General features: G+C 37.7%; 2 protein-coding genes across 2 annotated transcripts; one reads left to right on the top strand and one right to left on the bottom strand.

Moving 5' to 3' along the window:
* The first annotated feature begins 3,883 nt into the window (after nt 1-3,883).
* On the top strand, nt 3,884-8,478 carry LOC100366976 (neo-calmodulin-like). The gene is made up of 5 exons (XM_006820132.3): nt 3,884-4,050; nt 5,842-5,872; nt 7,155-7,295; nt 7,478-7,735; nt 8,062-8,478. Exons 1-5 carry the CDS (start codon nt 4,018-4,020, stop codon nt 8,082-8,084), a joined length of 486 nt encoding a protein of 161 aa, XP_006820195.1. The 5' UTR covers nt 3,884-4,017; the 3' UTR covers nt 8,085-8,478.
* Nucleotides 8,147-12,809, bottom strand: LOC102809843 (uncharacterized). Its single transcript, XM_085492776.1, has 4 exons — nt 12,663-12,809; nt 10,873-10,958; nt 10,262-10,355; nt 8,147-9,930 (listed from the first exon to the last, which is right to left on the bottom strand). The coding sequence occupies exons 2-4, from the start codon at nt 10,886-10,888 to the stop codon at nt 9,255-9,257; spliced, it is 786 nt and encodes a 261-aa protein (XP_085348902.1). The 5' UTR covers nt 10,889-10,958; nt 12,663-12,809; the 3' UTR covers nt 8,147-9,254.
* Between the last annotated feature and the right edge of the window lie 2,624 nt (nt 12,810-15,433).

The raw sequence follows: 15,433 nt of genomic DNA, 5'->3' as shown, positions 1-15,433 counted from the left end.
CGCAGCGCGACGACCACCGCCCTTTAATTCAACTCCACTTCAGACACTTATCACCACTGACAACCGGGTATTGTACTACGCCCTCTAGCGGTGTACTGGTGAAATCAAGACCAGCAACTCCGTGAATCGTCCGCCTGCACGGTGTTGCTTCGTTCGTACATTCCTCCCTCTCCAGTGCTTTGCCGGAACATTCGCCTTGAAAATTCACGGTAGCCTGGAATCCATTCATTCTTGAGTTCCCTGGAGAGAGCACTCAAGAATAGTCTGGTGAATCGCTATGTAAATGGTTGCAACCATGCCCATGCATAGACTACTAGTACGCGGCATACGACGTTATACTGAAACCTGGCAGGCTGTCAGGCTGACATACATTAAACTCGCGTTCACCTGTGAACATTCGAACTGAACGACGGAACCTAATATAGAGTGAAGGGAAAGGTATTGTTAATTTTTCTTTTTGTAATCATAAGCTGAATATGTATATATATCGTCGCAGCTTGCATAGTTGTTGACGATTTAATATTTACCTCCGTCGATAAAGCCCTGGGACAGATTAAAGGTTGCGTGTGTGAGTGTGACACACCCATGTGTCTACACACCCGGCCAAAAGTCCAGGTTACGAGCAGTGTAAAATAAAAAAAATCGCTATCTTGCATAAAGTTTATTTTCACTGACTGTTGGCTAGTTGATTTGTAACACAAATGAAAAAGGGATATTTTCACTGTATTTTATTCGTGCCTTCCTTCAGCAAAAAATCCAAGTGAAAATAAAATATTTGACAGTCATGATATACCACATTTGGCACTATGCCAAAATTAGAAGTGCGGTTCATGCTTTTGGGAGTATAAGGATAACAATCTTTACGAGTTTATGGATAGTTTGACGGATTGAAATTGTCACATTATTATATTGACGTTTAATTATCGAACGTTTCAGCAACAGGTGGCGTGATGTACTGTACTGGAACTCGCAGCTCCGATTTTTGAAAGGCTCGTGACGTCGCACCACGCATGCGCGAGATATAGTCTCATATGAACAAAAATGGCGAATTTGACTGTTAACGAACACAAACTGAAACGTTACTAAGCTTTAACTAGGTATTTTTTTGGCGGCTGGAAGGCATAGAAAGTAGTACACGTCGCGTCGTGATTTACATTTAGATTTACAATAGAAGAGAGCATTGGATTGTAGGAAAATCAACACGAATGTAGCACATGCGCGGCGCGACGACCACCGCCCTTCAATCATATATTGTCCGTTATTTCTGTAAATTATAGTCATGGCGATTATTTTTATTCAGTCCCACAGGATCGAGTCAGCATAAACAGGAATCAAAGCCAAAGCTTGTGACAAGTAACACGAGTAATACAGAACACGTCCAAACAATTAGGCTGAAAAAGGATTTTCGTGTTCGAATGAAAAACAACACCTTCCTCGTTGACAAAGAAGTCATTAACAATATAATTTTGAAGTGATGTTTTCTCACAACTATGTGATAAGGTAAACAAAGGACACACACTTAATATCTATGACACCATTGAATCAATTTTGTGTGCAAGGCTAGGTGTTATTTTTGCCTTACCGGGAGTATAACAGAACATTAGAAACACGTGGACAAGAGGAAAATGGGAAAGAAGGGCAAGACAAACAGACGCCAACATAGTGCAGAATCTATTAGCTATTTTGGACTGAAAAATAACTTCTGTATTCGGATGGAGAATAATACTTTCTTCGTCGATAAGGACATACTAACAAAACACTTTGAATATTTCGAAGTGATGTTTTCCAGGAATTACCTGGAAACAAGGAATAACGAAATTGTGATGAAAGATGTTCCTACCGTCACCGCCATGCGGACACTAATGGAGTTTGTACACAGTGGAATATTATACGTTACCCCGGGTAATATCATAGAGACATTGGAAGGCGCAGAGTTTATGCAGATGAAATCATGGGTCATTGATGCATTTGTGTATGTTATGTATTTGAATATATGTCAAGACAAATGTGTGAAGTTTTTACGGGTTTTCTCAATGAAAGATATCCTTTTTAACTTGCAACCTAATTTGAAAAGTATTATATTTAAATGGATGTCGCTACATATCGAGTTGTTTTTAAATGCCGCCGCCAGAGAAAAACTTTATCTGAAATTTGCTAAATATTACGAATGCTGCACATGTGTAATGTCTGTAAATTTTAAATGTTTTTGGAACGATCTCTTAAAATATGGTACTAATCTGCAATATGATGTCATGAAGTACTCGACAAAGTATCGTCATCTGCGTGTTGCTTGTGTCATTTATGGCAGGGAACAGACACCGTGCTACTCTAGAAAACCAACTGAAACCTACTTGATCAAACCATTACAGAACTCATTGTGCGATGCTTCTACACCGGAGCCGTACGTTATGGTTATCATCCTGTGTCCCAGATTCATTCCATACAGTGCTACCGTACCCCCAAACCGGAGACTGTGTCCAAACCACAACCATGAATACTATATTCGAAGACTTTTAAAATGCACCGATCGCTATTCAAAGTTCACCAGAGCAGTAAGGCGCCCTCAATGGTGAACTATAAGAATTTGCTGATGTCACGTATGGATGTGTATCTGCAGCCAACGAGTACGTGTGAACACGTGACTACGATGTAAAGTTAGCTGAGTCTACCGCTCGATTGCATATAACATATATTCAGTCTCACTATACGATTGATTGATATATCTGACTTTATTCCAAGAGACTGATTAGACTGGTAAACTATCCACCTCGAACAACAATAGTTAATGACAAAAATAGAACTTCAAGGCATTTACATATTTTAAAATTAATAATTTCAGAGTTAAAATTCTTACATTTTGAAAGCTTATCATAACCAGTAATGATTCAAGTACGTGTGATTATTAAAAATCACTTGACTACCTGTTTGTGTGGTAAACGTAGAAACTTAATTTATGAGTGAAACATATTTTATTATGTGTTTTTCCATTATATCAGGTTTGTCTGGAGCTGATTGACAAGATTTACATTTGTTTATATTTAATACATTATATCAGAGGTACATTACTTGGGGTTTGCAAGGCGCTTGGGACTGTATGGTGACATATGTTACGATTCCATTCAAGTCTCTTCTCGTGGATAGCGAGACTGAGGCTACGACCTTCTGACATGACATATATCAATGTTCAAGGGTTCTAATAAAAAAATAAAATATGTCTTGCCACTATCATAGTGAAAAAATATAATACATATAATATATAGTTCTCGTAATCCGTCATATCGTGGGCAGCTATTTTGATCCACCTGAACCACACAGAAACCTAGTTACCTTGGGCATGTGCATTCACATTGTTCTGAGCGGGGAACGCTTATGTGAGAGCGAGATTGATCGGGATCTTGGTATGTCACCGTAGTTGCAAATCCCAAGTAATATACCTCTGCATATATATATATATATATATATATATATATATATATATATATATATATATATATATATATATATATATATATATATATATATATATATATATATATATATATATATATATATATATATATATATATATATATATATATATATTCATAACTAATATACTATCCATATTCAAGTTGGTAGTAAATTGTTTGTCTCGGTACAATATACTTTTTTTTCTGGCGTCACTCGGCGATGTTTTTTACATTTTAGTTTGTGAAATATAAATTCAGAGTACACACATACATACAAAGTGAAATAGACATCGACACGTGTGTCGAATGAAGTTGGATATAGTCTTTGAAAATGCTTTCGTCTACCTAAATAAACATTCATCCCTATTTAATAATGGTATGTGCCACACAATGGCCAGGGAAATAGTTTCTATTTTTAGAATTTAAATAATTATGGTAATGACACGTTCAGTTACGTCCTGCAACATTCACTGGAGGTCCATACGGTATACGGTGAATACGACAGAGTGCGGGTAGTAATTAGACTGACTTCAGAAAGTGACGCTCCCCCACCTGTAAACGTCACATAATGGACATCTATGGGCCCGTCTCTCCGTCAAAGGTACGTAACATGACGCAAGTTTTGAAGCGATCGGAAAAGCCAGGTTGTTTGTCAGAGTTGATTCGTTTAAGAATTCTGGACATGCCTGCTCACAGCCACGGACTCATCAAAAACACCTGTGCTGCTCGATAATCGACGAGTTTGTCAGTATTCCAATCTTTATTTTAACGATTCTGACTGGCCAATAATAGGTCAAATAAATGTGAATAGTTCAGATATAATTTATTATAATTAATATAACTTTTCATGTCCCCATTGGCTTGTTATTAATTTGTTAATTAATTGCAATTACCCTGCCGTTAGAAAGACCAGTTTTGAGAGCGTCAGTCAGAACGCCACGTTTGCATAATCATCTTTGAGTGTTGTTTTCGGAGGGAAACTATTTATGAAAACGTTCAGTTAATACAGGATGTTTACGAATTGACGTCATGAATGTGTCGCGCATACGTTGCAATGTTTGCAAAAAAAGCGGAATATTGTTATGTAAACAAAACATGGTTGTTTAATTTATGATTTGCAATGTAAAGAACATTGTTGCATTCATGCTAGAGGGCGTTCTAGCTAAAACAATTAGATGAAAACGCTGTAAACGAGATAGACTTGCGTACTGTCTCAGTGTTTTTTTTTCAATACCCGGATTTCGCCATTCATCAAATAATGTTTTATTGAAAAAAAAATGAGACTTAAACTAATCTATAAACGAGAATGGCGGGCAGATTATATGGCAGCTATGAATTTCCTTTGATGTATAATAATTGCCATCGTGCATTTTGTTTCAAATGTTATCGTTGTTGATACTCCCCACAAGCCTTGTATCCAATTCGATGTATCGAAATTATACGAGTGCAATGTGCACTCTATGTCGTGTTTTCATGTTCTTTGACTTGATGAAATACTAGCAGCGCATTTTACTGTGCACACGTATGGTATTTCAAGACAAACGCCCTTTTCGTTGTACTACAACACGACGACCAGGGTCGTGTGGGATGCACTAACTCTATCGCCTTCTACATGGTCACCGAAATAATCCATGTACAAATACCTCAAGAACAAACACGCAATACACCAGAGCGCAGACCCTAGACAAAAAGTAACATACATGAGTGAAGTGTCCCCTGACGTTAATTGCTTCAGTAACCTCCAGCCATGTAAAATAAAACAAACCACCACACGATCGTAGGAAGGACACCACTCCCATGAATGCTGTTCCAAAATTGAATTTTACACGAATATACACCGTTATTAGTTTTTTTGTGTTTCCAAAAATGTTTTTGTTAAAGAATTCAAATACTGCATCCCAGCACTGAAATAATTGTACTGTGTATGTCGCCCTCAACGGATAAGTTAGTTTTACTTTGTACCTCAATGAAGATTGTATATTTATTGTACTCGCGTGAACTGTACATAAATATTGGAGGTCAAAGTTCATCAAAATACATGATATGCTCGTCTTTTGAATGCCATATGGAAGCACGAATATTTGTAGGACTCGTATCTCTGTAAATAAAATGGAACCAACCCGAAAGGTTTGTACAACCCCATGATCGCCGACCTGACTAAGAGCTGAGAACTGGTTACTAATATTTCATATTTGTGTGCACGATTCTCTTGCGTTTGCATTTACCTGTATTTATTAAAACCAGGCAAATGAAACATTACAGTTCACGTATCACTAGATGTGTTGGTTATATAAATGGACCCACCCTATCAAGTTGATATGAATAGCAGATGAACTTTTGACTTCATGACTTCAAGTTCATAACGTTATTCTAATTTTTGTACATTTTACAGACTGGAGACTTGACGGAAAAGCAAATATCTAGTAAGTATGCAAATTGAGTGATGATACTGGGGGTGTGGAGTGTCGGGTTATGTTAGGATATGCCCTGTGGGGAATGGCCAAGGAAGCGGCCTCAAATGCAAATGTGCAGTTATAAAGATGTTTGTATGAACGAACTTCGATAGTTCTGAGAAAGTGCTTCCTTCTAAGCAGGTGAAGTTAGGTGCCCGTTCTATGGTGTGGGGTGCCATGTCAGAATCCGGGCTGTCTGAGCCTCACATAGTGCCACAGGGTACCACAGTAAACGATCAATACTATCTACAGGAGATACTGGAACAGACACCGGTGTCAATCATTAGCAGAAAGAAGAGGAGTGGTCCTGTCACTGGCTGGAGGATGTACAAACTACGCTCGTGCATGGTGTTAATGCAGGATGGTGCACCTGCTCATACCGCCCATGTGAGCCAGGAGTGGTGTTCCAGGAAACTTCCTGACTTTCCCCGTAAAGAGGAATGACCCCCAACTCACCAGACTTGAATCCAATTAAGAACTGCTGGGCATACTGAATGACAGAATTGTCATCAGCCCCCTAATGTCCATGAAGCAGCTAAATGCAAGGGCAGTAAAGGAAAGGAAGAACAGTGAGCCCTCGGTTCTCAAAGACTTGCTGCCTGAGCGACCCAAATCTGTTAAGATGAAAGACGGATACAGTGGATATTAAATTATGAGATTCTATCAGCATGTGTTCGTTCACGTTGATTAGCAATCAATAAAACAAACACGGTGGGACACGGTGTACATACAAGTATAGCATTGGGTTAAATCGAAGAAATGCATTGTATACTCAGCCTGTCGTGTTGGCGGTTTGCACGTTCTCAGCAAGAATTTAATAAGTTCGGTTATTAATCACTCTGTTGTGGGATGCCCGGTGGTAGAATGGAAATCTGGCTTGGGCATGTAATTTCTCTCAATATAAAATTATTTTTATTTATTATTATTATTATTATTATTATTATTATTATTAGAAGTAGTAATAGTAGTAGTAGTAGTGGATACAATTATAGGTATTCTATTAATAGTAGATAGAATCCCGTATATACTTAAATAACGATGTCAATGTATGATTGCTGGGTTTGACGTGACACGTTATGTGTTATTTCACGTTTAATTTAATTTCCATTCGTAAACAAGGACTCCGTAGCCATGTTTTTAAAAATTTTAGAACGTAAATGTTGTAGGGCCTCAAATAAAAACTAGACAAAGATTAGAACACAGTACTACAAATGAGATGAGATGGTAAGCAGTTGATTTGTGTTAATTGCAGGGCTTAAAGAGACGTTCACACTTTTTGATAAGGACGGTGATGGCGCCATCACAGTAGGAGAATTGAAAACAATCTTGAGAACCACAGGTCCTCTGATCACAGAAGCGGAACTGAATAACATTATTGAAAACCGGAAAGATGGTGAGTTTAAACATGTTACTCATGCATCAATATTTCATGCTACGTAAAACTACCCTAAACAAATTTGCCTTGGTATCTCTACTTGGGTCCACCTCTCTACGCGCCGTTTCACTATAAAGCGTCTGTACTCGCCGATTGAGGGCGCAGTAGATTGACGTACGTTTTGTTCAATTTGTTTACAGTTGCATTTCCTAAATCGGACACAGTTCAGTTTGTCGAATTCCTCACCATAATGGCAACTCGAATGACGGACCGCGAATACAGCGATAAAGAAATTGTCAAATCATTCCGAGTGTTTAGAAAACTCGAATCAAAATATATAAAGACTTCGGAAATAAAGCACGTATTAACGACAGTTGGTGAAACATTGTCACACGAAGAAATTGATGAACTGATCAAAGATTTGGACAAGGACAACGAAGGGGTCATTAAATATGAAGGTGTGTGTTTTAAGTATCTCCAGATTTTAACAAGCGGGAGTCAGGCCGAGGCTTCTAAATCTATTCATATTTTAACTCATCCTTATTACTATGGGTCTCGCATGTGACGCATACAACTCGTGTAAAATATAATGTACAAGATGCAAATACAAGATGCAGTTCGAACACTCGTTGCGCAACGACACCTTTAATGTCTCAGCTGAGAGGATCATCTTTCTGTGGCATTACAATCTATGTGTCACTCGTCACATAGAGTGATTGATAGCGATTTCAAACTACAACTGAAACGCTTGTATAAACTTGTTTACTATTTGCTTTATTTCCAGACTTTGTCAGTGCTCTTACTTGAACTCCAACAGCGTCTATATGCGGCTGTTATCTTCCAAGATTCAAGGAATATATGCAAGTGAATTTGAATTTTGAAATAATAAATTCTTTATTGTAAATGCGAACACATTTTAACGATAACACTATTATGAATTTATATTCTCTTGTATTTGACGAAAAATGTTTTCTGGATGAGTGATATATTCAAGCAACTTGAAAAATGTATTCAAATAATCTACATCACTTTCTGCCCAGTGTTGCATTGGCAGGAGTTCGGCTGCATTGAAACACATTTTTGCATGCACATTGCTTTTTCAATCCAAACTCTTCCACACATTTCACTTATACGTTGACTTTCTAACGATAGGCTCAGTAAGAGTTGTACAATAAAAGAAACTGCGTTATAATATATCACACATACTCGTATTTGTCCCGATGCATTTACAAATCAGTGTATTCTAATAGGCGTTTTGTTGAACGCAGCTTGGCAACTTTCCGTGGGTATTGTCCTCAATCAGCATGCACGCATTAAGGTTCAATTTTCAATAGCATGCCTCAATTGTTAAACGTATTGAACTTTTTTTTGTGTGGGAAAATAACAGTATAGAGTAACTCTTATTAACAGTGAATTTGTAACGCACAAAATACACTGTAACCTCAATATAATGAACACTTTTATAAAGAATTTTCTGATATAATGAACACATAGCTTGTCTCCCCGCTCACAACAAACCCAATGTATTATGTGCTTCATTATAGTGAATATTTCACTATAACAAACTAATTGTATGTCTCCCAAAGTGTTTGTTACAACGAGGCTACAGTGTACCAGGATCCATATCTAACTTTAGGCTGTAGACTAGTTCGTCGCGTCAAATGTCTGGAATTGTGTAGCGCATCTTGATATACAAACAACTGGATATACGAGGATGATGAATATTATGTATTTTTTTCAGTAAATATTAGCACGATTGTTAAAAGCAAGATTTTACGAAATCCATATTTCGTTTTTACATTGTACTCGCCGATTACTAGAAAGCCACGTGTTATAAATCATCAAACACGAGGATACACGGTGACTTTGGTTATTTGCATACCTGGCCCCATTAGCATAAACACGAAATATCCATAGACATTATTATAAACTATCATAATGGAATGCAATTCGTGTAATGCTCTCCATCACGAGTAGTCAGACCATCACTACTACGCCATCTCCTTGCTTGACGTCATTTTGCCAGTCTAAATGTTGCATGGCATACTCCAAGGCTTTGAGTTGTAATCCTTCCCCAGTGGCAGTTGCAGTCACGTGATTATTGGCAGAAATGTCATATTCGTCATCACTTGTAGACGAGTGGCTTATGCTTCCAGCGCCCTTTACGTCGGGTGACGTCCTTAAAGTTTCGGATTCACGTTCCGTCTTCTCGAGAGAGTTGGTGATTCTCGGAGCTCGTGTGTGGGCTCTTCTTTTTTTGTTTGGGTTCATTGCAGGTACTTTATTTGTATCCGAGTCAGTGTCTGAAGTGCTCACTTGTGATGATACTGGTCGTCGCGACGGAGGCTGCATTTTATAATGCATGGGCTGAGATGTATTTTCTTCGTTCTCCGCTACTACGTGGTTCTGAGCATGCGCATCTCCCACTGTTCTAATGACCACTGTCTGTGCTGCATCGTTATCGTCCTCGCTTTTGAAATAAAGCACATCAGAAATCGGCAGCGTATTTGTGCTGCCATGTGAATACTGTCTATTAGGTGGCGCCATCTGCGTCGACATTTTATCATACAGCTTTCTTTTTTCGGCCTGCATCATGGCTTGCACGGACCTTTGGTGACTGCGCATGCGTACATCTTCGTCAAGTTCTCGAAGTCTAATGAGGTGTAGAAAAAGAGTTGGCGAATAAGTAGAGGATAACGTTTAGTCACAACGACGTGTTTTGACGCAAACATTGCTTCATTTTTTAAATTTATTTTCCCCTTTTTTTCAATACCGAATAATATATTACGAAACTACATCTATCCTAACATAGATCTAGGTAGGTACATTGTCGTGTCTTTTATAGGATATACGCAGTACAGAGATCACCATGTAATTGTAAAATACACTATGTTCAACGAAACATTATATGAACACAACTGCCATTATAAAATAGCTGATTATAACACATCAGCCTACCAATTATTTGAGAAGAAGATACTCACTTTTGCTTGGCACGTATTACCATTAGGATTAGAGCAATAATTAGAAGTATTATTAACAAGACAGCCACCCCCATTCCAATGTAAATCAGTATCACTGTGATTGAGGTAATATAAAGTACGCAAATGTAAGTCAGAACTGTTTTGATTTGAAGAAGAATAATAATTAACTTTTTCATCACCAGACATTCTCGCCCAAATTTGTCTGCACCTTTTCTATAATATTTATGCAAGTAAACCTAAATTTTGGAGCTAGCCGTACAAAGTTTGAGTCAATTTTCAGTTTTTATTCAAACAATTTGACTATTTTTGTCCAAATCTTCTGAAGGAAAGTGCAGACTATAAACGGGACTATTTTGTGATGAAAAGAAGGAATTGGTGGTAAAAAGGTTAATGTGAGAAACGAGATAAATTTTGGATAGGCTGTCTTCTTCGCGATTGTCTTTTTACTCGTATGATTTGTCATAACGCCGCCTTTTGATTAGCGTTGTAAAATTCAGAATGTGTAGTATATGGGTGAACATGAGCAGACGTTTTCTCCTCTGTTAGCGGCAGGTACAGTGGAAACAAACACGTGATACTAGAGGGCAGCACAACAGAAATGTCATACTCACGTTTAGGTTCAGTCATGTTGATACGTTTTACTGAGTAGCTTTCAGAATAAAGCTAATGATGCCCAACAAATAACTCTGCCTTTATTCTGTGAAACGAGAAAAATAATATTTTCATTTCCCCCACAATTCAATTTGAATCCAACATGTTCCTATTTGTATAAGCTGTGATGTTGATGTATGCTTTATAATAACCATTTCATTAACGCTCCCAGGTATAAGTTATTAGATCTCGATCTGAGAATCTTCACTCTGGCAAATTAACGGATGTTTAATATTGAGTAATTTATTCTATAGCACTGACAATAAATATGCAAAACACAATCACCACGTGACTTGGATCTTGTCTGGAATAAATTATTCTGTTAAAGTCGCCTTGTTGGACCACAACGAATTGTTTTAACCGACATGTATGTAATAAGGCAAGAGCATGATTTTTTTAATTCAGTGAGCGTCAACGGAAGTCATTCGCTTCAAGTTCATTGTGAATAGTCTTACCTATATTTGTTTTTGCTAATAAAAAATGATTTGATGCATTTGGCCACGACCATCAAGTACAATTTACTATGTGTCGTCCAAAATTCCATATCTGGGATTTTTTTCAACTTCAAAGTTATAGGAACGCAATAGGAACATCGTGTCATTGTCGTACAAATACATTATATATATATATATATATATATATATATATATATATATATATATATATATATATATATATATATATATATATATATATATCGTATGTATGATAAATGTATGCATCTGTAATAATAATAATATATATATATATATAATTACAGATACATACATTTATCATACATACGATTGTTGAATGCAAAGTTAGCAAGGATGCCAAACAGCATGGCTGACTGTAGACTACATGTTTATTGCTTCACCGTACCTATATTGATGATGAATGTAGGAACATTGCTTGTATGTCGTGTACTCTGGGTAATAGGTATGACAAGTTCCGAACATGTTGTATACTGGTAATACAATTATGTATCTATTTTTTTTTTAATCTTGTGCAATAAGCATATTTTTTTTGTACATTCGGTAGTATACGTGCCCGCGGCGGCGACCAACATTTTCCATGACAGGAAACAAAAGCAAAACTATTAAATACCATTAATCATTCCGGGAAAAACATCAACTACGACGAGTTTGCGAAATAATATGCGTCTTTACAGCGCTATGGTCTTTATTGTTGTGGTTACGTATGCATATGCAAATGAGAATAACCATGTTTACACCATGGAGCTAGTCTTTTTTACCACCATGTTTACACCACGATCCCAGGTAGTGAGTTGCCTTCATTATACACATTGAGAAAGATCTTACTATTTGAGGCTAACTCGTCTCAATAAAACTGGATTATAGTACGTTGATATGCTTGCACCGAGGAAATCGAGACATGTGCGTGTATGTAATCCGTGTTGTTAAACTTTAAGTGGTACACATGGGGTCACAACAAAAGGTCATTACAATCAATGGCGAACGGCCTCCAAACACACAAAAAAACAGTACGGCTGAACAATATTGTATAAATCAGATTCACATTCTGGTTATGAATTGGTAACATTCACAGTGCAAGCCCCAAAAAGTTGTTTGTTGAGCAACTCGCACGGAGTTCAACTAAATAGTTGCCCATTCGCGATTAAAGCATGTCAATTACCTTAACGCAGAACACTACAGTACAACCATTAATATCCTCGTACTGCGTAGGGGGTCACATCGCGAATCTGCGAGTATTTTGCTCTCAAGAAAACGCAAACAGCGACCACACTTACCTGAACTGTACAATTGTCGTAGATGGTCAAAAAATGGCCGATTTTTGCATCGCGGAAAAAACACCCGAGGAAGAGCGTACACATAACGGGTCAAGCACCAGCAACACCCATTCTCTTGCTGGGTGGGACTATCGCTCAACAAAAGATCGTTCCACTTGGCTGTCTTCTCGGCGACTTATCACGCACAAAAGAATAGTGAATGTGGTGGTATTGATACGCAAATCTAAGAATGTTAGGTATGTCCCCGAAATACTGAGACGTACCGTTGAGCGCCAAAAACACCTGTTGAACCACACACGATCGCTGATGATGACGGGGTGGGGGTTGTGTCGGGGTAGGGGGTAGAGTTGTTATGAGAAACATTACATTTTTACTTACTCACTTCACGTGATCTGTATTGTGCAGTGAAATGACAATGGGTAAAGTACTTATTATCATAAAACGTGCATTTAATAGTGATTTTTCAGAGCGTGGGAAACAAATGAACACCACCAGCGTTACACGAGAAAATAAAATGAGGAACTTTTATTAGCACTCCAAAATATGTATCTGAATTATTAGGCCAGGAAAAAAAATTCTCTGTTTCTCGTTTCATGTAAATTTCAAAACGAGGCAATTTTTTTTGAATACTGAGCTAAAATGGGAGAAATTTGAGTCAAGTGCGAGTACAAGCGCATTTTGAAATGCTTTAGAAGGGAAAAAAACGTCCGAGGCGCATAGTTCAAAATGATGAGCGCGGAAACGAGAAACAGATATTTTTTCTCAGCCTAAGTACTTTTATTTTAGTAGCGTAGATTTTTTTCATATTCCGGCCGCCAGTTACAGAAGCTCTTATCGGTTGTTAATTCAGTGGAAATGATTGCGATCTTGCATATGAAGTTGATCAAACCACTGTTGATAGGCGGTGGTAAGTCGACCGTCACGGTTCTTTGAAAATTCGCATACATGTATCACTAACCTTAGTGCACCATAATGTAGTGACAATTAAAATAAAACGATGTATTTTGAAACATATTTAATAATAATCAAATCAAACAAGCGAAATCACGTCTTTATACAAACCACATTAACCGATATTCGTATCGTAATACTTTGAAAGAGAAATTCAAACTGTAAGAGAGTAAATTGTGTAAGACAACTGATATTGGTTGCCAGGCTGAAGGGGACACATTGACCTAAGTCACAGTTTAGAAAATATTTATATATACTCCTGGAAGAGTCGCAGAAGAACGTCGTAGCAGCGATAACAATGTTTATTTATAAGTTTACGTAGTATGAATAAACCAGAAGGGGTCTACAAATCAAGAGACGCCTCCGTCGAGCTTCGTGACGTTTGGTGGTTAAGTATACGGGACATGTCGAAAAACTCTCAGGAGAGTAGTCAAATACCTCTATACTGATATATTCCATGCCTCTATTGTATGTTGTGCTTACAATCTGTAGTTACTGTAAAATACTTTATTTTCGCTTGAAATTAATTTTCGCTATTTTCTCTGAAGGAAAGATTCAGTGAAAATAAAATCAAGCGATATTTTACACTCAACTCGTCAAAATCACTGAAAATAAATTTCATACAAAACACCCCAAAAGTTTGTTCAGCGAAAATTAATTCTAGCTAAAATAAAGTATTTCACAGTATATGTCGACCTGACCGTCTATGTTCGACGAGAGACAGTCAAAGTGTGGTAAAAAAATGATCTATTTTAATATGTCATATTTTGGGGAGCTTAAAGAAACATCAATTGAACATATTTTATGGTTTTAGCTTGTTCTGAGAGTGATGTTTTAAAAATTTGAAAAGTGGGAATGCAAATCTAATAAATGTTTACTACAACTATGAACCTACTGCATAAAGGGATAGACGTCACGTATGTACATGGTCCATGCTTGTTTTCACATGATCTTTCCACCATCCCAACATAACCTCAGTACTTTATTTTACTGCCAAAGTCGTCATTGAGACACTGTTGTCTGGATGTAGACAATAGAAGCTTAGTTTTCAGGTAGATTTATTTGTTCAATGACGCACCGTTACCGATCAATTCATTTTCATACCGCTTGTAAGCGTTAAACTAAAGTTGCACAGTTTCCTCGTGCGTGGCGTTTTTTTCTTCTAAACTTGAGTTCCGGCTTTGTCGTAGATGGCGTTATCTACTATTCCCTCGCCATCAGAACTGGACTCGCTACTCGACGAATCTGGCGGCGATTCATCGTGAACTGATGTTCGGTTAATGGGCTTAGTTTCCTCAACATTCCGGGGTTTTTCTATAGCTGATCTTTCCTTGTTAACTTCAACAGGAAACGAATCGGAATTCTGAGGCGCATCACTCGCATGTATTGATAACATTTGTTGCGACTCCAACGGTCTTTGATCCACCTCGTCCGGTGAATTGTATGACGGTATTTGTGTGAGTGTATCGTCATTAGAACTTGGCCGTGCGCGAGATCTCTGTTCAACCACTCGATATGTAATATCAACGTCCGCGGGCGGCTCCTCCGCTATACTCTCCCGCAACCGCCTCTTCTTGTTCTTGTTCATCGACCTGATAAAATGTAAATAATTTCAATTTATCATATTTGAAAGCAATTAGTTTTCAACCATTGTAGTCATGCAAGATTTTCACGTTATTTTACTTTACAGAGTCACTGTGATTTGTTGATTCTGGTATTATGAAGTAATTAACCCCCGCAAACCCCGCTCTGCAAAAACACGCGGGATAACCAGCCAACAAACAAGTTGCTTTCCGATTGGCTGAAAAGTTAGAGTTGTG

Source organism: Saccoglossus kowalevskii, chromosome 18, assembly GCF_978046115.1.
Source record: "Saccoglossus kowalevskii chromosome 18, keSacKowa6.1, whole genome shotgun sequence".
Lineage (NCBI taxonomy): Eukaryota > Metazoa > Hemichordata > Enteropneusta > Harrimaniidae > Saccoglossus > Saccoglossus kowalevskii.
The sequence above is the reverse complement of the archived record's forward strand: the minus strand, read 5'-3'. Positions and strand labels throughout refer to the sequence as shown.